The 25,662-nt window shown below is 39.1% G+C and overlaps 3 protein-coding genes and 2 gene segments (V, D, J or C); 3 read left to right on the forward strand and 2 right to left on the reverse strand.

Moving 5' to 3' along the window:
• Nucleotides 1-224: 224 nt before the first annotated feature.
• Nucleotides 225-578, reverse strand: LOC308678574 (T cell receptor alpha variable 18-like). The segment is given in 1 exon: nucleotides 225-578.
• Nucleotides 579-3,578: 3,000 nt separating this feature from the next.
• Nucleotides 3,579-3,932, reverse strand: LOC308678575 (T cell receptor alpha variable 9-2-like). The segment is given in 1 exon: nucleotides 3,579-3,932.
• Nucleotides 3,933-10,440: 6,508 nt separating this feature from the next.
• Nucleotides 10,441-11,397, forward strand: LOC308678576 (olfactory receptor 6X1-like; the record flags this gene model as incomplete). The annotated part of the gene is made up of 1 exon (XM_081345802.1): nucleotides 10,441-11,397. The coding sequence occupies one exon, from the start codon at nucleotides 10,441-10,443 to the stop codon at nucleotides 11,395-11,397; it is 957 nt and encodes a 318-aa protein (XP_081201928.1).
• A 5,987-nt stretch (nucleotides 11,398-17,384) lies between these two features.
• Nucleotides 17,385-18,341, forward strand: LOC308678577 (olfactory receptor 6X1-like; the record flags this gene model as incomplete). The annotated part of the gene is made up of 1 exon (XM_081345803.1): nucleotides 17,385-18,341. The coding sequence occupies one exon, from the start codon at nucleotides 17,385-17,387 to the stop codon at nucleotides 18,339-18,341; it is 957 nt and encodes a 318-aa protein (XP_081201929.1).
• A 5,928-nt stretch (nucleotides 18,342-24,269) lies between these two features.
• LOC308678578 (olfactory receptor 6X1-like) lies at nucleotides 24,270-25,145 on the forward strand (the record flags this gene model as incomplete). The annotated part of the gene is made up of 1 exon (XM_081345804.1): nucleotides 24,270-25,145. One exon carries the CDS (start codon nucleotides 24,270-24,272, stop codon nucleotides 25,143-25,145), a length of 876 nt encoding a protein of 291 aa, XP_081201930.1.
• Nucleotides 25,146-25,662: the final 517 nt, after the last annotated feature.

The following is a 25,662-nucleotide window of genomic DNA, read 5'->3' on the forward strand; positions in this document are numbered from 1 at the left end:
TGATTTCTGAAAGAAAAATATATTATTGGCCAGCCAAATGCAGAGGAAACTGGGAGGATAAATAGATGTCAGAGGGAAAGAGGAAGAGAGAATTACACAATATGAAATGTGAGGCTGAAAGAGTCAGTGTCATTAAGTGGATCAATTGACAATTGCAAAATCCCCCCGTCTCTGCTCTTAATACTTTTTCTCCTGTTTTGGATTGGCTCCCCTTCTGCTTCCTCTCACTGTGTGTCTCTGAAGGCACAGAAGTAGACAGCAGAGTCCTTCAACTGGATGGCTGGTTTCCGCATGTTGAAAGTCCCTTTAGTCTTGTTTTCATAGTGATCAGCTTGGAAACCTTGGTTCTTGTTGTCAGATTTGGTCAACAAGATCTCCAGAGGCTGACTAGGATGTTGAATGTACCAGAATGGGTAATTAATGCCACTATACTGTGCTTCATAGGAACATCTGAGAGAAAGAGATTGTCCTTCAGTAATGGTCACAATGCCAGATGTTTGGTCCACTGACTGTCCTGTGCTTCCTCCTGGAAAGAAAATAAAGGTAGAAGACATGAGGTGATTTGGAGAGATGGACATGTAGATTCTTCTCTCTTTTTTCAGAAACAACCTTGGTGCTGTTTTGACTCCTTACTTAGTGTCTACAAACATCTATGCTGTCTGGAAACTAAAACATGTGAAGAACGGGTGCAGGACTTGGGTTTGGCTAGTCTAAAGAAAAGAAGAAATAGGGAAGACATGATAGCAGTATTCCAGTATTTGAGGGGCTACCACAAGGAAGGGGGGTGGTCACATTATTTTCCAAAGCACCAGAAGGGAGGACAAGAACAATGTTTGGAAACTGATCAAAGAGAGAAACGACCTGGAATTAAGGATAAACTTCCTAACAGTGAGGACAATTAACTAGTGGAACAGCTTGCCTCCAGAAATCACTGGAGGCTTTTAAGAAGAGATTGGACAGTCACTTGTCTAGGATGGTTTAGGTTCTCCTGCTTGTGCAGGGGGCTGAACTAAAAGACCACCAAGGTCCCTTCCAGATTCTATTCTATTCTATTCTATTCTATTCTATTCTATTCTATTCTATTCTATTCTATTCTATTCTATTCCATTCCATTCCATTCCATTCCATTCCATTCCATTCCATTCTATTCTATTCTATTCTATTCTATTCTATTCTATTCTATTCTATTCTATTCTATTCTATTCTATTCTATTCTATTCTATTCTATTCTATTCTACTGTTAGGGCTGCCTTAGAGAAATCCCATCCTACCTAATGAGGCTGAAAGTGCATTGGTTCAAGGCATTACCCAGCTGTCTTCTTCAGTCTATTATCAAAAATTTCTTAATTCTAACTGCTTTCAAAACAGAAATGGGAAAGTCTATTTATTGAATAGGACAAATATTCAGAGGACAAATGGAACTTGACATGCACGCTCCCCTGCTGCTCATGCAAGCACTTGGCATGTCCACTCATCCGCCACTTCTGCAGGCTGGTTGTGGATCCTTAACCTACAGAACACTCAGATACCAGACAGTATAACCTGTAGTTGAATAGTAGCTAGGGCAAAGAGGCTTAGAAGAGACACTCCAAGGAGATGGTGTATGATTTGTACTTTGAAACTTGCAGTCTCTGAGTGTAGTTTTACAATAAAGTAAAATTAGTTCATCGGGTTATGGTTCCTGCCCAGCTTACTTAATGAGACTGATGCTGCATTGGTTCAAAGTACTACCCAAGTACCTTCTTTAGTGCTACTATCAAGGATTCCTCATTTCTAAATGCTTTCAAAACAGAATTCTTTGAATGGGACAAATGTACAAAGGAGCTTGAATCCATGGGCAGTATTCAGAACTACAATGAAATGTAATTTGAAATCTTTCCCCAACAAAAAATACGCACCCTTCATTGATGCTGAATACTTCTGTTCTTCTTATAATTCCTTGCAGACAATCTACTGCCAATTTTCCAGACATTTTCTAGAGTTCCAACTCAACCTGATTTCAAGGAATTCAAGATATGCCCAGCCAAAACATATAGTTTAACATTGTGAGGGAATAAATACTTACTTAAAACTGAGATGATGAGCAATAGGACAGACCACAACCTCATTTTTCCAGATGAATAATGAGAATAGTAACCCCCCCCAATAGCGTGGCTGTCTTCTGATTGGGTGGGGTGTGTTCTGAATGGGTGGGGTTTTTTGTTGTGCCACGCCTCCAACCAATCAGAAGACAACCACGCATCCACCCAATCAGAAGACAGCCACGCCTCCACTCAATCAGAAGACAACCACGCCTCCACCCAGTCGGAGGACACCCCCACCCAATCAGAAAGCAGCCACGCCTCCACCCAGTCAGAACACAGCCCCACCGGCAGTTGGAAGGAAAGGAACAGCCAGACCACGCATTGCTCCTGAAAGCAGCAGGAGGAACACTCCGGCCTGATGATGATGGATGGGATTTCGTCGAAACGTCGCCACAACTTTCTGAAGATGAAAGGAACGCGGGAAGAAACCCGAGACTCTAGATCTACACATACAGACACCCGCGAGAATCTACGAAAACATATATATATATATATATATATATATATATATATATATATATATATATATATATATATATATATATATATATATATATATATATATATATATATATATATATATATATATATATATATATATATATATATATATATATATATATATATATATATATATATATATATATCTTTGGGGGATTTCAAAGCTGGTGTAATCACCTTCAGAGGTTCCCTGCCAACTTTGCTATAAAAGAAACTAAGCTATACAGCTTGTTCCCTTCACAAAGAAATGGGCTTCCAATATGTAAATTTGGTGGTAAAAGGAAGGCAAACCACATGTATTGTGGGTCTTCTGGTAAGACTCATGTTGTGTCAAGATTGCCACCGTGTGTTTTAAAATAGGTGTAAGAAAACAGCTGGGTTGAAGGAAGGATCCCAGTGTTAAGCAGGCATCATTTAGCCACCTGAAAGGGAAAACCTTTGGGAGGATAAATAGAAGAGAGGAAAGAGGAGAGAAGGGATGGGAGGGATAGAGAAAGAGAGAGAGAAAGAGAGAGAGAGAGAGAGAGAGAGAGAGAGAGAGAGAGAGAGAGAGAGAGAGAGAGAGAGAGAGAGAGAGAGAGACCTACATAATATGACATGTGAATTGGAAAGGGTTATTTTTGAGTCTGAAAGAGTTAAAATGGAAAGAGAGGGGAGATGGGGAGAGAGAGGGAAGGAGTGAGTGAGAGAAAGAGAGAACATAATATGAAATGTGAATTGGAAATGGTTATTCTTGAGTCTGAAAGAGTTGCAAATGGAAAGAGGGTAGATGGGAGAGGAGAGAAGAGAAAGGAGAGAGAAGGGAGGGGAGAGAGGAGAGGGAATGGGGAGAGAGGGGGAGGAAGAGATAAAGAGAGAGAACTGCACAATATGAAATGTGTGTCTGAAAGAGTCAGTGTCATTAAGTGGATCAATTGACAATTGCAAAATCCCCCAGTCTCTGCTCTTAATACTTTTTCTCCTGTTTTGGATTGGCTCCCCTTCTGCTTCCTCTCATTGTGTCTCTCTGAAGGCACAGAAGTAGACAGCAGAGTCCTTCAATTGGATGGCTGATTTCTGCATGTTGAAAGTCCCTTTAGTCTTGTCTTCATAGTGATCAGCTTGGAAACCTTGGTTCTTGTTGTCAAATTTGGTCAACAAGATCTCCAGAGGCTGACCAGGATGCTGAATGTACCAGAATGGGTAATTAATGCCACTATACTGTGCTTCATAGGAACATCTGAGAGAAAGAGATTGTCCTTCAGTAATGGTCACAATGCCAGATGTTTGGTCCACTGACTGTCCTGTGCTTCCTCCTGGAAAGATAATAAAGGTAGAAGACATGAGGTGATTTGGAGAGATGGACATGTAGATTCTTCTCTCTTTTTTCAGAAACAACCTTGGTGCTGTTTTGACATCCAGAATTCGTGAGTGCTCCATCACTGGAGGCTTTTAAGAAGAGATTGGACATTTACTTGTCTAGGATGGTTTAAGTTCTCCTGCTTGTGCAGGGCGCTGAACTAGAAGACCTCCAAGGTCCCTTCCAGATTCTATTCTATTCTATTCTATTCTATTCTATTCTATTCTATTCTATTCTATTCTATTCTATTCTATTCTATTCTATTCTATTCTATTCTATTCTATTCTATTCTATTCTATTCTATTCTATTCAACCTGATTTCAAGGAATTCAAGATATGCCCAGCCAAAACATAGTTTAACATTGTGAGGGAATAAATACTTACTTAAAACTGAGATGATGAGGAATAGGACAGACCACAACCTCATTTTTCCAGATGAATAATGAGAATAGTAACCCCCCCAAAAAAAAAAATATATCTTTGGGGGATTTCAAAGCTGGTGTAATCACCTTCAGAGGTTCCCTGCCAACTTTGCTATAAAAGAAACTAAGCTATACAGCTTGTTCCCTTCACAAAGAAATGGGCTTCCAATATGTAAATTTGGTGGTAAAAGGAAGGCAAACCACATGTATTGTGGGTCTTCTGGTAAGACTCATGTTGTGTCAAGATTGCCACCGTGTGTTTTAAAATAGGTGTAAGAAAACAGCTGGGTTGAAGGAAGGATCCCAGTGTTAAGCAGGCATCATTTAGCCAGCTGAAAGGAAAGCCTTTGGGAGGATAAATAGAAGAGAGGAAAGAGGAGAGAAGGGATGGGAGGGAGGGAGGGAGAGAGAGAGAGAGAGAGAGAGAGAGAGATGGGGGGGGCTACATAATATGACATGTGAATTGGAAAGGGTTATTTTTGAGTCTGAAAGAGTTAAAATGGAAAGAGAGGGGAGATGGGGAGAGAGAGGGGAGGAGGGAGGGAGAGAAAGAGAGAGCATAATATGAAATGTGAATTGGAAATGGTTATTCTTGAGTCCGAAAGAGTTGCAAATGGAAAGAGGGTAGATGGGAGAGGAGAAAGGAGAGAGAGGGGAGGGGAGAGAGGAGAGGGAATGGGGAGAGAGGGGGAGGAAGAGATAAAGAGAGTGATCTGCATAATATGAAATGTGAATTGGAAAGTGTCATTTTTTTTAGTCTGAAAGGGTTAAAATCCTGATGTTTTATGTTTTAATATTTTATTTGTACAGTCCCTCGATGAGTGTAATGGGTAGTTTCCAAATTTGATAAACAAACAAACAAATGTTTAATGATAGACAATTGGCAATGCTATCACCTACGGGACATGAAAGCATTCTTATTAAATACAGAATAACAGAGTTGGAAGGGACTTTGGAGGTCTTCTAACCCCTTGCTCAGGCAGGAAGCCCTATACCATTTCAGATAAACAGCTGTCCAATCTCTTCTTAAAACTTTCCAAGTGTTGGAGCACCCACAACGTCTGAAGGCAAGTCATTTCACTGATCAATTATTCTAACAGGAAATTATTCTAACTGTCAGGAAATTTCTCCTTAGTTCTAGATTACTTCTCTCCTTGATGAGTTTCCATCCATTGCTTCTTGTCCTGCCTTCAGGTGCTTTGCAGAATAGGTTGATCCTCTCTTCTTTCTGGTAGCCCTTAGATATTGGAACACTCCTATCAGGTGACCCTACTCTTTCTTTCATTTTTCTTTCTCTCTCTTCTTAATGAATGGTGTAAAGGTGTCCCTGACTGTTCTATTCTATTTGTGATGACACTGGGGTAATGTTCACCTCCATTTCTTAAGGCAAAGAGCCAGCCTTGTCCAAAGACATTTCCATAGTCATGTGGCCATCTTGACCTCATGCCGCAGCACAGAGCATACACCAAAACAGGAAATGCTGTTAACCTTCTTGCATGCTTATATGGGGTACCTAGTCATCTAGGTACTCCATATAAGATTCAAGGTGCTGGTAATGACCTATAAAGCCCTAAATGACTTGGGTCCGGATTATCTAAGGGAACACCTTCTGCCGGCATCAACTTCCCATCATCCTGTGCGCTCCCACAGGGAGGGGCTTCTCAGGGTACCGCTGGTTAAGGAATGCCGGCGGGTTATTCCCAGGGGAAGGGCGTTCTCTGTGGGCGCACCGGCCCTATGGAACCAACTTCCCACGGAACTCAGGACTGCCCCCGACCTTTGCTCATTTCGCCGGGACTTGAAAACCTGGTTCTTCGAGCACTTTGGCCCAGACTGAGGGGTTTTAATTTAATTATTTTATTTAATTGGGTTTTAGTTTAACTTCAGGGACTGTAATTTAATTATAGTTTTAATTGATTTTAATTTTGTATGCTATGTATTTTAATTTTCCCTGTAAACCTCCCTGAGTCCTACGGGAATAGGGCAGTATATAAATTTAAATAATAAATAATAAATAAATAAACTTGTATTTCTATATGCTTCTGAACTGTTAGGCTGGCAGGAGCTAGGACAAGAGACAGGAACTCACTCTGTCATGCGGCACTTGGGTCTCGAACTGCTGAGCTATAGAACTTTAATGGTGTAAGACTCAGTGTCTTAATCAATGAGCTATAGTATTCTTTGAAATGAGCGAGGAGCAAGATGAAAAGCAATAGAAAAGATTGGGTTGAATTTTCTTGCTGCTCTCCAAGCTTGGTTATTTGCTTGCAGACACTTTTCTTATCCAAATAGGTAACATGGAAATCTTTTGAATACCAGAAGGAACAAATGAGAAAGCTATTTTGGAAATCCCACAAGCCCTTCAAAAGTACACAAACCCCCCACCCACCCACCAAAAAAAACACAAAGCAATAGGAATTTGCTTCTACATTTGGTGAGGGATTGAAACAAAGCCATCTGTTAACTGTCCATATTGTTTAACAACTAGAAAAACAAGCATCCTTAGCTTAAAAAAGAAACAGGGAAATATTCAAATTCTCACTTGATACATGCTGTTGATAATATTAATTAAATTTTCTCTCTTCGGAACTAAGATTGCTGGTTTAAAATGAAGATAATTTGTAGCTATGAAAGAATTTGTATTATCTTGAAAACAAAGGACAGTATGCACCAAAATGGAGCTAACTACCAACAATTTAATAGAATAGAATAAAGCTGGAAGGGACATGGAATTTTTTTTTCAACTTCACAATTCTGCAGCATCAAAAGCTGCCATTGTGGTTTTCCTGAACTAGTTCAGCCCCCTGTGGTGCACCCTGGATAAGTGCATGGGTGCAAACTACACAATCTAGCACTCTTTTGGCAGCCAAACAATTACAGTACTATGTACTAATGTTGCTCCATCTCCTGCCCAGCTAGGAGTTCGAAAGCATGCAAATTCAACTAGATAAATAGGTACCACTTTGTGGAAAGGTAACAGCAGTATTCTATGGCCCTTGGGATATAGCCATGCTAGCTACATAACAATCCTCCCATTAGTAGCAGAGGGGGCACCCCCAAATTCTTCATGCAAAACCTCATACAATGTTGCAAGTTAATAAATACTTTGTAATGATCTGAATTAAAAATTATATGGGGAAAAAGGATCAAAGAGGTTGAATTTCTTTCATGCACTAGACTGGAAGTCTCTGGGAAATATACAGGTAGTCCTCAGCTTATGGCCATAATTGAGCCCCAAATTTCCATTGCTAAGCAAGACAATTATTAAGTGAGTTTTGCCCCATTTTATGACCTTTCTTGCCCCAGTTAAGTGAATCACTGCAGTTATTAAATTAATTACACAGTTGTTAAGTGACTTCCTTCCTGTCAACAAAAGTGCGTATAGTCAAGGCTATGGTCTTCCCAGTTGCAATGTATGGCAGTGAAAGCTGGACCATTAAAAAGGCTGAGCACCAAAGAATTGAGGCCTTTGAACTGTGGTGCTGGAGAAGACTCCTGCGAGTCCCTTGGACTGCAAGGCGATCAAACCGGTCAGTCCTAGAGGAGATCAACCCTGACTGCTCTTTAGAAGGCCAGATCCTGAAGTTGAAACTCAAATACTTTGGCCACCTAATGAGAAGGAAGGACTCGCTGGAGAAGAGCCTCATGCTGGGAAAGGTTGAGGGCAAGAGAAGAAGGGGACGAGAGAGAATGAGGTGGCTGGATGGAGTCACTGAAGCAGTAGGCGTGAGCTTAAATGGACTCCAGAAGATGGTAGAGGACAGGAAAGCCTGGAGGAACGTTGTCCATAGGGTTGCGATGGCTCGGACACGACTTCGCAGCTAACAACTGTCAGGGAGTAAATCAAAAACTCCCTATCAGAGGGTGATGAACCTTGGTTCATTTGATGCATGGTGAACACTCAATGGGGTTGTAAATTGAGGATGACCTGAAAATACATTTCTGCAGCTATAGACGTCCAACATATTTTAGAGAATTGTAGAGAGTTAGCACCAGGCAAGAATTATTAACTGAACAGAAACACTTTTAATTTTGTAGATGCCCACCCCTCAAGAATAAAATATAACCTCAGCAGTGTGAGCTCTGGAGTTAATGTAGATAATTTTCTCCCTTTGAGTTCCATGGAAAGAGAGAAAATTTCATAGGAGAGGAAAGTTCTATGGGAGGAAAACATTATTTATTGTCCCTGCAAGACTCTTTCAAGAAGTAATAATACAAATCTTGGAGCAATTTGATTTAAACTGTACCAGGTTCATCACCATGGCGATTCAAAATAGTATCTTTTTACTCAATGTCTGGATTCACATGGGAAATTAGAGATGTATTCCTCTGGAGATGTTATCCCAAGCTCCATAACTACTTACGTCCATGAGGTAATGGGCAGAAAAGACTTTGAAAATACTAAGTAATGCATTTTTCTTTATTGGAGTAGATAGAATGTTTCTTTGAAATCTACTGAAACTGGAAGATTCTGTTTGTGGATCCAGAATATCCGCTAAGAACTTGTAAAAAGAATTTTGTTTTTATTTTGAAATATAATTAACAGGTGTCCCTATTACTGCTTTTCTTGTTTCAGCTTGAAGTGGAGAACAATCTCTCACTGTTGAGGATCTTGACTTCCTATTCCTAAGAATGCTTGGGTGTGTGCATGTGGAAATATATTACTTGTGTCCTTTCTGTAGTTTAGGAAACAACCAAGATTATCCAGGAAGAGAAAGGAATTTACCAAATATACATTTACAAACTGTGTTGATGCCTAGATTAGATTAGAGTAGATTAGATTAGATTAGATTAGATTAGATTAGATTAGATTAGATTAGATTAGATTAGATAACCTTTATTGTCTTTTTCCTGTGGGCACAATGGCACACATTAAAAATGAAATTTAGTTGCTTCCTCTCAAAGTGTACACATACACAACACACATTTAAAACATACTATATACAACATATGAATAGACCTACATGCTTACATATCAGTAACATAAATATTAACCACTGTCCATCTTGAATACAAAACGGAAGGAGGAAGCTTTAGAGTTCACAAGGTTAATACTGTATGGAACAAAGCTGTGACTGAATCTGGATGTTCTGCTTCGGATACCACGGAGCCTCCTCCCACAAGATAACAAGGAAAACAGGTCATGAAGAGGATGTGTAGTGTCCCAGAAAATCTTGCGGACTCTGTTCAAACAATCCTTCTGTGCCATATCCTGGATGGAAGGGAGGGAACTGCCAATGATATTTTCTGCCATCCTCACCACTCTCTGCACCACCTTCACGTCTGAAGCAGTGAAGATTCCAATCCAGACTGTGATGCTATATGACAGGAAACAAAGCATGAAGTGACAAACCATGAAATGTGTTGATACCTACAAACCATGAATCTTATTTGATGGGGCATTCTTCATTGCTGTTCTTCAACATATCAACACATTTCTTATTGGCTGAGTATCATGATTTTATGTCTTACATTCATAAATGCTTATCCATTCACCCCTTTATTTTCTTCCTCTCAGCAGCACATCTATCTGGCATATCCAGATGAGTTTCCACCTACAAATGTTCTCCTAATGTTCTCAATGTCTTCCCTTTTTTAAATGTAGTATTTAATACATTTTAAGGAATTACGAAGTAAAATACAAAATACAAAGCAAATAGTTGGATACAATGGGGAGGGAAAAGGGATAGAAAAGCGAGAGGGAGAAGGGAAAAAGACAAGACAAGACATTGACTTCTGACTTCCTCTGTTGCAATAGAATAAAGCATTAACATCAAACCTCAAATTTTATGTTTTCATAATAGTATAAACTAGCCATTTCTGTAACGACAAATCAGTCTAATCAGTAAAACCCAAAATCAATATTTCATTTTTTTTCCCCACCTCAAGCGGTCTCCATGTAGAAACAAAAGTACTTATATTCTTTTTTTACGTTCTCAACGTCTTTCATCAGAGTCTTTATTTTATTCGTCAATATTTTCCATCTGCAGAAGATGCAAAAACTGGAACAGTAATTCATGAAAATTGTGTTTTAAAAAATGTAGCTAAAGACTGACTCAGTGAAGATTTCATGTTTTCCTTTGTTATAGGTAACATGGATTTGACCAACTGTACGAGAGTAGTAGAGTTTAACCTGGTTGGATTGCCAAGAGTTTGGGGACTCGAAGGTTTGATGCATGCTGGCATCTTTCTTCTCTACCTCCTGTGTCTGATGGGCAATGGGCTCATCATTGTGGTGGTAATTCTAGACCACCGTCTCCAGAAGCCCATGTATTTCTTCCTTAGCAACCTGTCTTGCATTGACATTGGACACACCACAGCCTTTATTCCTAAACTGCTGGTCAATTTTGTCTCTGCAAAGAATTCCATCTGTTTCTACTGCTGCATAACACAACTGTACTTCTACTTCCTCTTTGGGGTCACAGAATTTTTTATCATGACTTTGATATCCTTGGACAGGTACCTCGCTATCTGCTATCCTCTGAGGTATGGTACAATCATGACTTCTGGGGTCTGCCTTAAACTAGCAATAGGTGCCTGGTTGGGCGGTTTTTTCTCCATTCTATATCAGATAGTGATGATAGCAGAGCTACCCTACTGTACGTCCAACCTTATCAACCATTTCTACTGTGATGTGGGACCCGTGCTGAAGATTGCAGGAGGAGATATACAAGTCATTGAAGTGCTTGGTTTTCTAGTTACGGTGGTTGTGATTATGTCCTCCTTGCTTTTCACCCTCATTTCTTACTTCTTCATCATTTCAACCATTCTCCGAATGCCTTCAACCACCAGACACCAGAGGACCTTTTCTACCTGTGCTTCCCACCTGATTGTAGTCTGCATTTTGTACGGGTCAGTATTTTTTGTCTATTTAAGACCTACCGTCAAGAACTCTTCCTTCAGTAGGTTGAAGTCTGTCTCCATATTGTACACCATGGTCGCCCCGGTGTTAAATCCTTTCATTTACACCATTAGGAACAATGAAGTCAAGGATGCAGTAAGGAAACTTTTGGAAAGAAAGGCTCCAGGTCTCTCGGATCTCTCAGCATAGCCTTTGTTGACAAGTGATGGAAGACTACTATGTCATCCTATTAGAAGCATCAAGCTTCAGAGATTCAGAATCCATCTCCAAAGCAGATATTCTTTAACAAGTCTATCTTAACAAAGATGGAGAAAAACAGTGGGTTTAGAGTAGGTTACAAATGTCTATGTCTACGGAGAGTCTCAGTCAACCAAGTCATGGTTGTCCCAAAGCAACTGGACTTTCTTTGTTTTTCCTTGAAGATGTTTTGCTTCTCATCCAGGAAGCTTCAGTCAGAACTGAAGAAGCTTTTTGGGTGAGAAGTGAAATGTCTTCAAAGAAAAACTCCAGTTGCCTCTTGAAAAAGTATCTTCAGTAGACTACCAATTTTCTTTTTTTAATGTGCAACTGTGTGATGATCACAGAATAAAAGGACTGGTGGCAAGCTCCTGTGATCTATTTATTACTTAGCGTATGATAAGAACACAACAAAAGAGAGGTAAACATGTACACACAATCCATGTAATTTTACAGTATACAGAAGTTCTAAGGGGGTACGACAGTGGCTTTATAACCTGAAGTCCAATTCAGCTACCCAGTCAATCACCTGGTGTTGCTTCATGCAGGTCATTTAAGGAACCAGAAAATGCACATTGTGGGCAATATTGCACAATACATTTCATTGTTTGCATTTGTGATCTACTATTGTAAAGCATAAAACTAACAATTTTGTCGCATGGTCATTAGTCACCAACTTGGAGTCACAGCTTTTGAATATAGTTGATTCTTGATTAAAGATATATATATATCTATACAGTCTACAAAGTTCATTTAGTATCTGGATTACCTAATCTGGGGATTTGATGAAGAAATGACAGCCTATTCTTTTCAAAACATATTTTAGTGAAAGATGTTCACTAGACCCAGAGGGGGAAAAAAAATCTTGTTATAAGAGAGTAGGACTTTTTTCTTATTTCCAATGTTTGTGAGATGAGCCTAAATAGCACTGACCTTTAGGTATTGATCAGGATTTCAGAATAACAGAATAACAGAGTTGGAAGAGACATTGGAGGTCTTCTAGTCCAACCTCCCTGCTCAGGCCAGAAAGCCTATACCATTTCAGACAAATGGTTGTCCAGTCTCTTCTTAAAAGCCTTCAGTGGTGGAACACCCACAACTTCTGGAGGCAAGCCATTCCACTGATTTATTGTTTCCATGTCAGGAAATTTCTCCTTGGTTCTAGGTTGCTTCTCTCCTTGATTAAGTTCCATCCATGGCTTCTGGTCCTGCCTTCAGGTGCTTTGGAGAATAGCTCGACTCCCTCTTCCTTATGGTATCCCATTAGATATTGGAGTACTGCTATCATGTCACTCCTGGTCCTTCTTTTCATTAAACCTCCTTAAATTCATACCATCATCAAACATTCTTTATATGTTTTAATCTCCAGTCCCCTAACCACCTTTGTTGCTCTTCTCTGCATTCTTTCTAGAGTTCTAACATCTTTTTTACACTGTGGTGACCAAAACTGGATGCAGTATTCCAAGTGTGGTCTTACCAATTATTTTAAAGTGGTGTTAACACTTCGTGTGATCTTGATTCTAACCCTCTGTTAATGCAGCCTAGGACTGTGTTGTTGTTTTTTTTTGGCAGCTGCAGCACCAAAAGGTCTGTGACCAGATGTGAAAAGGGAACTCATGATCTATCAATTGTCTCCATCACTCACAGTAGCAGAGAAGCTTCATCTTCTGTTGTTCTGGAGGGTTACAGAAAGAAATAGGTTCTGGGTAAAACTGAGTGGATTAATTTAGTTTATACCACAAGTTCAAATATGTTTGTCAGAATAGTTCCTTGAAATTGGAGAGTCATGACTGTATATCTCCATTACAAAACTTTTGCTTGCATCTTTCTTTGCTATCACATGTTCATAAATACTCAGATCTGGTGCCTTGTTCCTTTTCTCATCTTTATATCTGAATTAGCTTCCTTAACCTGATGTCCTCCCAACAGGTTAGATAATTTCTCTTTTCATGTGAGCAAATCCTTCTTTCTTGAAAATCAGATCTGCATTCACTGATGGGACTTTCCCCCCCCATTTTGGTTTATTTTATTCCCTCCTTTGCTATATATTTCAAATCCTGTTTTCTGGATTAAACAGATTAGGAAATAAAGCTTTCCCCAACTGTAATATCTGTATATTTGCCCAACCTATCATTTCTTTAAAAAAAAGTTCTCTAAAATAATATATATTTATATACTATATTCATATCATAGATACACATTTTTATAAAGTGTCTGTTGCTTTTAGTATGTGTAATGAGAGATGATTACATAATTTTGATTTTACTTATTGATTCAAAGATACAACATTATATAAGTAAAAACTTATACAGAAAATAAATTTGCTTTTTCCACTTCAGTGATGAAGATTGAGGGTCAGTGGTTCCAGACCTTTTGAGATGTTAGGTTTATCAAAATGAATTGACATTGTATCGTGATGCCTTTTCAATAAAGTTGGTTTTCTAAGCCTTTTCCTTGGTCTGCAATACCCGGAGGTTCCCATGGTAAAACAGTGTGGTCAATGGATTGATGTCTTGGTCCTAGAATGGAGAGGCACAGCTTTAAGTTCCCCTTAATCCACAAAGCTCATGGGTGACCTTGGTCAATCATATCCATGTCTAATGTGGGAAAATATTGGAGGCCCAAGAAGAAAAATCACCTTTGACATCCATGTCCTTCTGTTCCTTGAGCAGTATCATTTACACATAGGACAGCACATCTGCAGAGCTTTCCACATATCACAAATGCGTGATTTTTCTCCTCTATGAGGAGAAAAAAATGGAACCATGAAAATGTAATGAATGGAAAACAGAAAAAAGTGTCATAGACAAGAATCAAACTGTGAACCTTGACCCCTACAAAGGATCCTTCTTTGGAGTAACATTTTCACATCTGTGTATCTTACCATCTTATTGACCATCTGAACTGATTTACTGTGTCCTTTCTAGATCCCAAATTTTGTGACTTCTACTCTTATGTAACATATAATATAGAATTAAAAGGTAAAGGTTCCCCCGCACATGCATGCTAGTCGTTTCCGACTCTAGGGGCCGGTGCTCATCTCCGTTTCAAAGCCGAAGAGCCAGCGCTTGTCCGAGGACGTCTCCGTGGTCATGTGGCCGGCATGACTAGACGCCAAAGGCGCACGGAACGCTGTTACCTTCCCACCGTAGTGGTCCCTATTTTTCTACTTGCATTTTTTACGTGCTTTCGAACTGCTAGGTTGGCAGAAGCTGGGACAAGTAACAGGCGCTCACTCTGCTACGCGGCACTGGGGATTCGACCCGCCAAACTGCCGACCTTCTGATCGACAAGCTCAGCGTCCTAACCCACTGAGCCACCGCGTCATAAAATGCCAAAGTTGAAAGGGGACATTTAAGTCCCTGCATTCTACCTCCTGCCTCCATTCTGGTGCAAGAATGCAAAGAGATATTTAAACTCTCTAGTTTCCACATAAAATACAAGCAGTCTTGAGGAGACCGCCATTTGTAATGAAGATGAATCAAATGGAGATGGGGGTTGGACACCACACTGAAGGAAACATGATCTCATAGAACATATGACAAAATTATGTACTACACATCATTAGATGGTAATCCCAATGCACATTAGCTGGTAACATCCCAATGTCCTCATAATGAAGATCAGATATGCGGAATTCTGGGAGTTGAAGCCCACCCATCTTAAAATTGCCAAGTTTGAAAAACACTTTACTAAAGTATAAAAGTTCTGGTTCCCTAAATTATCCCCACACCTCACCCAATCTGAAGGGGATGTCAAATCTGTGAGGCCTGGGGATAGTATGGTTAATGACTTCAGCCTAATTCCCTGGAAACGGGAAGAAAAACAATTTTAGACATCATCTCTTCCCCCCCTTTTTTATTGAGCATTCAAAGATTATTTGAACACTTAATGCTATATAGATGTCTCAATTTCTGGGAATCTTGAAATTTGGTCTGAATAAAAGCAGGCATCATTCACGCTGATTCACAATCAACTCTTCTGAGCAGAGTCTATGAGTACTCTTGGGAACTGAGAAATATCTCCAGGGATGATATCTCAAACTTCTGTAGAAAAGTAAGTGCTGCAACCGTTAAAGTTTTAAGCATCCCTTTTTGGCTGTTGAAGTGGCATGGGAATTAGATGAAGTATGAAAGAGTTACACAGTTTGTCTTTATTGGGTTGCTTCTGAGGGACCTCCAAAGGACCTGCTTCTTTGGAAGGCACCAGAGGTTTGATCCAAAGGATGTCAGCCTTGAGTATATGCTAGATGCAGTGCCTGGATACTCATGGGAAATTAAAGACAAGTATCCTTAAAGACCAGGATTTTATAGAGAAAAAAGTAAATAACGTTTCTATGATGCAAACTACTGTATTTTCTTCAAGTGTTAAGGAAAATATTTTTCAAGAGGTCTACCACCTTTGCCCAACATACAGTACAATGCAATACTTCAAAAAACTGTCTTGATGAACGGATAGAGAAATGGAGTGAAAGGCATTTGGAGAAGACAAAGCAGGTAATGAAGGAAGAACAACTCAAGGTAAAGGTATAGAGATCTTTAGGTCCACCTGTTACAGAATGAGAAAATGGAACAGAGGTTCACTGCAGAAGTAACTATGAGTTCCTAGCATATACATGTATTACCTCCCATATAGAAAGAAATATCTAGAAGATAGAACGTAGAATAAAAGAGTTGGAAGGGACCTTGGAGGTCCTCTAATCCACCCCCCTGTTCAAGCAGGAGACTCTATACCATTTCAGACAAATGATTGTCCAGTCTGTTTCTGAAAGCATCTAATGATGGAGCACCACAACTTCTGAAGGCAAAGTATTCCATAGACTTTGATATTTCAACAACTCTTCATTTACTCATACCTCTATTATCTAAATTATCTTATTAATGTTCGTTCATAGGGATACAGGCAAATGATTATTATTATTATTATTATTATTATTATTATTATTATTATTATTATTATTATAATTTATATCTATGAAATCTATGAAAAGAACAAAACGCTGCAGAGAGTTAAGTTTTAATTTACACTGGAATACTTCATAACTAGACTAACACTTCCAAAAATGTTTAAGAATCCACCAATGACCTCTGACTTTCCAAAAGTGGCAAATTTCAGACATCACAATAAGTCTAATAATGGTCCTGTTGAAGGAAAAGTCTTCATCGTGGTTCAGTCCAAGCTGGGAATAAACAACATGGCGACTGCTTTAGAAAGAAAGTTGTAGTTTATTGAAGAGGAGAGCCAGGCAGAAGGATGGCTCTGGAAGAAAAAAGAGAGTGAGCACATGTAGGGAGTGGGTTTTTATACCCTTTGGAGTCTTTTGTTTGGAGTTGTTCCTGTGGCATGAACTTTGACCCGAGTCTAAGTGTGCTCTTTGGCATCTGTGGGTCAATCCTATTATGTCCTGTCTTAGAGTTTGGGTGGGGTATGTAGATTTTAGGTGTCTTTGTCTTCCTAAACTTCTAGCTGGGGGCCTCCAATCTTCCTGCATTATTTACACCTGCATTTGTACAGAGCTGGTTTCTGCTTTGGGGAGGGAGACCTGTGGCTATTAAGAAAACTGGGCATGCTCTTTTACGATTATTTGAGAAAACATAATATTCTCCCTTTTAAATGTTTCCTTCTGGGGGGACTGACTTCCCACAAGCCTTTGGTTGTGGTCTCAAGTATTGTGGGATACAGTGATGGGGTTTTAGAAATCATAACTGATTTTCGAATGTTTATATTCAAATCCTTCATTTAATTACCATAGTTAAATAAGACCACGTACAACTTTGGTTAGCATGAGGTGAAAATCCAGACTTGTGCTCCCTGTGCTGCCTTTACAATAGCAGTCTATGAAAAATATGGTTAGGAATAGAGCTAAATTTTGACATATAAGTAAATAAGTCTTGATTCAAGGAAGATTTCATTTCCCCCCCTCTTTTTGTAGCGGGAGTATGAATTTGACCAACTGTACAAGAGTAACTGAATTCATTCTTGTTGGATTGCCAAGTGTTTGGGGAATGGAAAATATGATATTTACTTGTGTCTTTCTGCTCTACCTCCTGTGTCTGATGGGCAACGGACTCATCATTGTGATGGTAATTTTGGACCAGCATCTCCAAAAACCCATGTATTTCTTCCTTAGCAACCTGTCTTGTATTGATATTGGACACACCACTGCTTTTATTCCTAAACTGCTGGTCAACTATCTGTCTGCAAATAATTCCATCTGTTTCTACTGCTGTATCACGCAACTGATCTTTTACTTCTTCTTCGGCGTTACAGAATTTTTCATCATCACGTTGATATCCTTGGACAGATACATAGCCATTTGCCATCCTTTGAGATACTCCACTATTATGACTTCTGGGGTTTGCCTTAAGCTAGCAATAACAGCATGGTTTGGAGGCTTTTTCTCTATTCTGTATCAGGGTGTATTGACTGCAAGCCTACCCTACTGTGCTTCCAATGTTATCGATCATTTCTATTGTGATGAAGGACCTTTGTTGAAGATTTCTGGAGGAGATACACATGTGATCGAAGCCCTGGGCTTCCTACTGACGGTGGTTGTGATTATGTCCTCTTTGCTTTTCACCCTTATTTCTTACCTCTTCATCATTTTTACCATTCTCCGAATGCCTTCAACCACCAGACAGCAGAGAGCTTTCTCTACCTGTGCTTCCCACCTTGTTGTAGTCTGCATTTTGTACGGGTCAGTTTTTTTTGTCTATTTAAGACCTAATGTCAAGAACTCTTCTTTTAGTATGATGAAATCTGTATCCATATTGTACACCATGGTTGCCCCGGCACTAAATCCTTTCATTTACACCATTAGGAACAATGAAGTCAAGGATGCAGTAAGGAAACTTTTGGAAAGAAAGACTGTAGGGGTCCCAAATCTCATGGCATAAGCTTTTGTTGAGAAGTGATGCAAAATGACTGTGCTGTCCTATTGAAAGCAACAGGGTTCAAAGCTATTGTGCAGATATTCTGCAACTAATCTACCTTAATAAAGATGGAGAAAGCAATGCAATTTTGATCCCATGACAAAACAAATCTTGGGAAACTTCTGTGGTCTTGTACTGCCTTGGCAACTTTAAGTCTTGTAGTCCTCAATTCCCAGAATTCCTCAGCCAACATGAAGTTGATGGGAGTTGAATTCCACAATTCTTAAAATTGTTGGAGACTTCAGAATCATCTTCAAAGCTATTATGCAGATATTCTGTAACAAACCTGCCTTGATAAAAATGTAATATGGTGAGTTGCAAATGGAAAATTTTCTTATCTTAATGTGCAATTTTGATCCCATCACAAAAGGATTGTTGGGAAGCTTCCAAGGTATTGTACTGCCTAGGCAACTTTAAGAACTTGTGGACCTCAACTCCCAGAATTCCTCAGCCAGCATGAAGTTGATGGGAGTTGAATAACCTATCTGGAATCATAGCTTTTGAATATAGTTCATTCTTGATGTTAGAAATACCTCTTTCTTACTCCACTGCATGGACTATAATATTCATTGAGTATCTGTATTACTTTGGGGAAGGGTGGCATCATGACTGTTTTGAAGAAGAAATGACATCCTATTCTATTCTTTCTTATATTTGATTGAAAGATGTTTTCTGGACTCAAAAGAAGAAACCTTAATGTACAAGAGTAGGACTTCTTTTACTGAAAACATGCAAGGAATGAGCTGAATTAGCAATACACTTTAGATAGTGATTCAGATTTCAACACCAAAAGAATAGTATAAAAATGGACCTATGAATAAAAGCTGTTTAATGGTCTTCATCATGCATAGTAGCAGAGAAGCATGATCTTTTTCTTTTTATGAGAAGGTTCCAGAAAGAAATTGAGCTTTTTGGGGTAAAAATGGGTGGATTATTTTAGCAAATACCAGAGGATCAACCACATTTCTCATTGGAATTGGAGGGACAGGACTGTATACCTCCGTTAAAAAGCTTCCATCTGCACCTTTCTTTGTTCATAAATACTCAGATCTGATGGTGTCTTTTTCTTCTTCTCATCTTTAGATTCCTCAACTTGGCGTCCTCTCCACAAGTTAAAAAAAATTTCCTCTTTTCATGTGAGCAAATTCTTCTTTGCTGTTTACGGTGATGGGGATTTTTCCACCCATTTTGGTTTACCTTATTCCCTCCTTTGATGTATATTTCAAACCCTCTTTTCTGGATTATAGAATCATTTTTCAAATTATGAATTAAAGCTTTCCCCAATTGTAATCTCTGGGCATTTGCCTAACCTACCATTTCATTGAAAAAAAATATCTAAATCAATGCATATTTATATTGTATATTTAGATAATACATTTTTTAATAAAATTCCTATTGAATATTCCTTGCTTTTAATATGGGTAATGAGAGACATACTGTAGAAGCTAAATTAGTTTCTTCCCCACTTCTAGGTTATCAGTGATGAAGATTGTGAGGTGGGTGATTTCAGAGCAGTTGGCTCATTGTCATAATGCATTGACTTTATGTCATTATGTGTTTTCAATAAAATCTGTTTTCTAAGCCTTTATTTATTTATTTATATTCTTCCATGTGCTGTATGCAAAAAGTAGTTAGATACATTTGTGGCACAAATGTGGTACATTTGTCGAAGTGCTGGGCTAGCAATGGAGAGGCACAGTTTAGTCCTTGAAGGGTTCCATCCCTAACAGAGACCACTTCCTGTGGTGAAGGGATATCCAGGCCGACATGAAGAAAAACATGATTGACATTCTTGTTCTTCTTCCCATTGAGTTGTGCCATTTATAAATTGGACACCGTATCTGTAGATGTCTATGGAGATCCCCAGTCATCCAGGTCATGGTTGTTCCAAAGGTGCTTTTTCAGGAGGCAACTGGACTTTCTTGTTTTCTGCCCTGGGTCCCTTCACTGTTGAAGATAGGCACAGGCTGTTGGGGATGAGTCCGTGTTGTCTGCATCTCAAACTAAAGCACAAATGGTTCCTGTAGTCTGCAATGTTTTCTGGAAATCCAGTTCATACTCCCGCGCCATTCGAAAGGTGTTCATCCCCAAGTGCATAGCTAAAAGTCTATGGAGAAAATCTCCTGCAGCCAAGAAGGCTCCACACCCATTTGCACCACTCAGGTGACTCTGAGGACACAGATAAAACTCCAAGTGGCCTCAATGACTCTCTAAAAACAATGCAAATGACCAGCTATCTGCAAGGAATATAAATCCTTCTATTCCCCCACCATCCAGTCAGAGCTGAAGAAGCTTCTTGGATGAGAAGCAAAACATCTTCAAAGAAAAACAAAAAAGTCTAGTTGCCTCTTGAAAAAGCACCTTTGGGACCATATCTGTAGATCTTTCCAAATGTTACAAATAAATGAACTGTCTATGAAGAGAATAAATTCAGCTGAGAAAATGAAAAGGCATGGAGGACATAAAAAGAGTCATGAAAAAGAGATTTATATTTATATTGTGAACCTTGGTGGCTAAAAAGGAACCTTGTATGGGATAATGTTTTTACGCCTATGTATACCATGGTTGAGGGACGCGGTGGCTCAGTGGGTTAGGACGCTGAGCTTGTCGATCAGAAGGTCGGCAGTTTGGCGGGTCGAATCCCGAGTGCCGCGTAACAGAGTGAGCGCCTGTTACTCATCCCAGCTTCTGCCAACCTAGCAGTTCGAAAGCACATCAAAATGCAAGTAGAAAAATAGGGACCACTACGGTGGGAAAGTAACAGCGTTCCCTGCGCCTTTGGCGTCTAGTCATGCTGGCCACATGACCACGGAGACGTCCTCGGACAAGCGCTGGCTCTTCGGCTTTGAAACGGAGATGAGCACCGGCCCCTAGAGTCGGAAACGACTAGCACGCGTGTGCGGGGGAACCTTTACCTTTACCTTTTTATACCATGGTTTAATCTGAACTGATTTACTGTTTCCATTCTAGATCCCACATTTAGTGGCTTTCATTCTTAAGCAACATTCTACTTCAAAATAGAATAATATCATCATGAAATCCAGAGTTGGAAGAGGATATTTAGGTCAACTTCATTCAACCTGTTGCCTCCACATTGGTGCAGGAATCTCAACTTAGGTATCCCAAAGATATAATGAATCTCTCTAGTTCCCAAATAAATACATCTTACCCATAAGGAGGCCACCATCTTCAGTGCAGATGAATCAAGAGGAGGTGGGGGTTGGGCACAACACTGAATACATAATAATGTCACAGAAGATATGACAAAACTGTGTACTACACATCATTGGACAATAACATCCCAATGCATGGGACATCATTTTGGCATCCTCCTTATTAAGACCAGATATATAGAATTCTAGGAGTTGAAGTCCACCCATCTTAAAATTAGAAAAGCACTAAAACACTAAAGTGTAAAATTTCTGATTGCCTAAATTATCTTGCCTTCCCCAACCTGAAGGGGATGTCAAATCTATGAGTTCTAACTATGGTTAATGATTTCGGCTCAAATTTCAGGAAAATTGAAGGGGGGAAAGGGAACATGGGAAGAAAATCATTGTTTGACATTGTCTCCAATCTGTTTCTTCCCTTTTTAACTGAGCAATCAAAGACTTAATAATGTATAGAAGACTTTAATTCTGGGGCTGGCCCTTGGAATTAGGTCTAAATAAAATCAGATATGAATTGTGCTGATTCTAAACCATCTATTCTGAATATAGTCTATGTATTCTTATGGAAACTGAAAGACCAATATCTCTATAAATGATATATCAACATTCTGACTGATCGACCCAATCAAGCAAACACCTTCAAGACATTCCAATCTCTTAATGTAAAACTATATTGAGTACATCACTTCAGCAAGATCTCTCCCAAACCCATGTAGTAAAAGCATGCAATTTTCCCTCTTCCCTCTGGGTTAGATCACGTGGCCCAATGAGGTGGAAAAATATTGTTATGAGAAAACATATCTAGGTCTGGCCAGATACCTGGTGTAATGTCCTTGAGTCTCACAGTCTCATTCCAAATCTCTTCCCTCCCCCCCCCAGGTTGTTGGCAAGCTGAGAAGCAATATTTGTCACAGCAGCAAAAATGTACTTCTGAAACTTCTATAGAAAATGGAGCAATGCAGCAATCTTTGTGGCAACCTCTGAGATAATTTAAGACTTCATTTCTGGGAGTCTTGGAATTTAATCTAAACAAAAGCAGACATCATTCATGCTGGTTCAGAATTATCTGTTCTGAGCACTGTCTATGGAAATTTATGGGAATTGAGATATAAATATCTCTAGAAAGAGTACAGAGAAGAGCAACAAAGATGATTAGGGGACTGGAGGCTAAAACATATAAGGAACGGTTGCTGGAATTGGGTATGTCTAGTTTAATGAAAAGAAGGACTAGGGGTGACATGATAATAGTGTTCCAATATCTCAGGGGCTGCCAAAAAGAAGAGGGAGTCAAGCTATTCTCCAAAGTGCCCAAAGGCAGGACAAGAAGCAATGGATGGAAACTAATCAAGGAGGGAAACAACCTAGAACTAAGGAGAAATTTCCTGACAGTTAGAATAATTAATCAGTGGAACAACCTGCCTCCAGAAGCTGTGAATGCTCCAACACTGGAGGTTTTTAAGAAGAGACTGGACAGCCATTTGTTTGAAATGGTATAGGGTTTCCAGCCTGAGCAGGGAATTGGACTAGATGAAATCCAAGGTCACTTCCAACACTGTTATTCTGTTGTTATTATTCTGTTATTATTTTAGAAATGTTCTCACAAACATTTGTAGAAATTTAAGCCCTACATCAAGAAAGGTTTTATTATTATTTTTCTTTTTGCCCTTGAAGAAAAATATGAATTAGATGAACTATGCAAAAATCACAGAGTTTAGTTCTTTTCGGATTGCTTCAAGAAGGCCTTCTTTTTTGACATGGCACTTAAGTTTTGGTCCAATAATATCAGTCTTCAGTATATTTTACCTACAGTGCATGGATGCTCATGGGAAATTAAAGACAAATATCCTTAGAGAGTGTCTCCCACGTCTCTTAGAGAAGATGTAAATAAACTTTCTAAGATGTTATATGTTCTTTAAATGTTAAGGAAAATATTTCTGAAAGATGTCTATCATCTCTGCTCAACATATACTGTAACATTTTGTATGATTCTTCAAAACACTTTCTTGGTGAATGGATAGAGAGATAGAATCAAAAGCATTTGGAGAAGACAAGGCAGATAAAAAAGGAAGAACAAATCTTAAGGTAAGGGTGGGGAGAATTTCACTGCAGATGTTACCGTGACTTCCTAACATGTAGACACATCCATTCCCACATGCCCACACCAAGAAAAATATCTCAGGATTTATGTTTCTCTAATTATTTATTTACTCACATCTCCAAACAATTAATGAAAAGTAAAATGTTGCAGAGAATAAACTTTTAATTTTTACTGGAATATTTCACCTCTAGACAACCATTTCCAAAAATGTCATGGTGCTTTTAAGAATCCCCAAACGTGCTCTGATTTTCAAACAGTGGCACAATTCAGACATCACAATAAGTTGTAAATGCTTTTCTTTGGTTTTTGGACTCATGTGTTGTAGTATTCCATTAGAAATTGTAACAGAGATTTAAATGTTGATATGGAAATGCCTTATTTCACTACCATAGCTACGTACAACTTTCACTGACATGATGAGAAAATCCAGACTTAGGTTCCCTGTGTTGCAATCCCAGTAGTCTGCATAAAAAAATGTCTTTAGAAATGAGATAAATCTTGATTCAGTGAGGATTCCATATCTTCTCTTTTTGTAACAGGAGGAGAAATATGAATTTGACCAACTGTACAAGAGTAACTGAATTCATTCTTGTTGGATTGGCAAGTGTTTGGGGAATGGAAAATATGATATTTGCTTGTTTCTTTCTGCTCTACCTCCTATGTCTGATGGGCAACAGTCTCATCCTTGTCATGGTAATTGTGGACCATCATCTTCAGAAACCCATGTATTTCTTCCTTAGCAACCTGTCTTGTATTGATATTGGACACACCACAACTTTCATTCCTAAACTGCTGGTCAACTATCTCTCTGCAAAGAATTCCATCTGTTTTTACTGCTGTATCACGCAACTGATCTTTTACTTCTACTTTGGCGTTACAGAATTTTTCATCATCACATTGATATCCTTGGACAGGTACTTAGCCATCTGCCATCCTTTGAGATACGCCACTATCATGACTTCTGAGGTTTGCTTTAAACTAGCAATGGCAGCCTGGTTTGGAGGCTTTTTCTCCATTTTTTATCAGGGATTTTTGACTACAAACCTACCCTACTGCACTTCCAACATTATCAATCATTACTTTTGTGATGCAGGACCTGTGTTGAAAATTGCAGGAGGAGACACACATCTCATTGAAGCCCTGAGCTTCCTAGTTACGGTGGTTGTGGTGATGTCCTCTTTGCTATTCACCTTCATTTCTTACCTCTTTATCATTTGCACCATTCTCCGAATGCCTTCAACCACCAGACAACAGAGGGCCTTTTCTACCTGTGCTTCCCATCTGATTGTGGTCTGCATGTTGTATGGTTCAGTCTTTTTTGTCTATTTAAGGCCTAACCTTAAGAATTCCTCCTCCAAGGCAATCAAATCTGTTTCTTGGCTATATACTATAATCGCTCCCATGCTAAATCCTTTCATTTACACCATTAGGAACAATGAAGTGAAAGAAGCTGTTTGTAAAGTATTAAGAAAGAAGACTTTAGCTTTCCCTAAAGTCTAAACATAAACCTGTTTGAAGGAGCAAACTTATTTTTTTTCCAGAAGAGGAGTGGGAGGGTTATCCAGCAAAGATATTGTACCATTATTTTACCTTGCCTCTCATAAAGGTGGAAGAAACAGGAAGTCAACACCCATAGCCAATACTGAAACTTTCTCCAGTTAACTAGCACCCATTGCTTAATTCAAGGATGAATCCCAAGAAGGGTTTACAGTATAATAGAAGGACAGCTTTTGAATCTCCTTCATGCATGATGAAAAGATCTCAATTTTCTTATGAATCTGTACTGGCAGTAATATTGATCTGTTCTGTCACTTCCTTTGTCAGGAACTTGAACCCGTGGACCCATTTGTACCCTTCAGATGTCCGAGATAAGTTTACTGGAGGGAGATCATTGGAATTAGAGGAGAAATCATAGTAGGATGGTGCTGTTCCATGGTTTGGAATACATTTTAGATACTGATCTGTTCTTAAAGGATCATAACATGTCATGAAAAGTAACTTTCCAATTCATGGTGAA

The sequence above is a fragment of the Vipera berus genome (assembly GCF_964194415.1).
Source record: "Vipera berus genome assembly, chromosome: Z".
Classification (NCBI taxonomy): Eukaryota; Metazoa; Chordata; class Lepidosauria; order Squamata; family Viperidae; genus Vipera; species Vipera berus.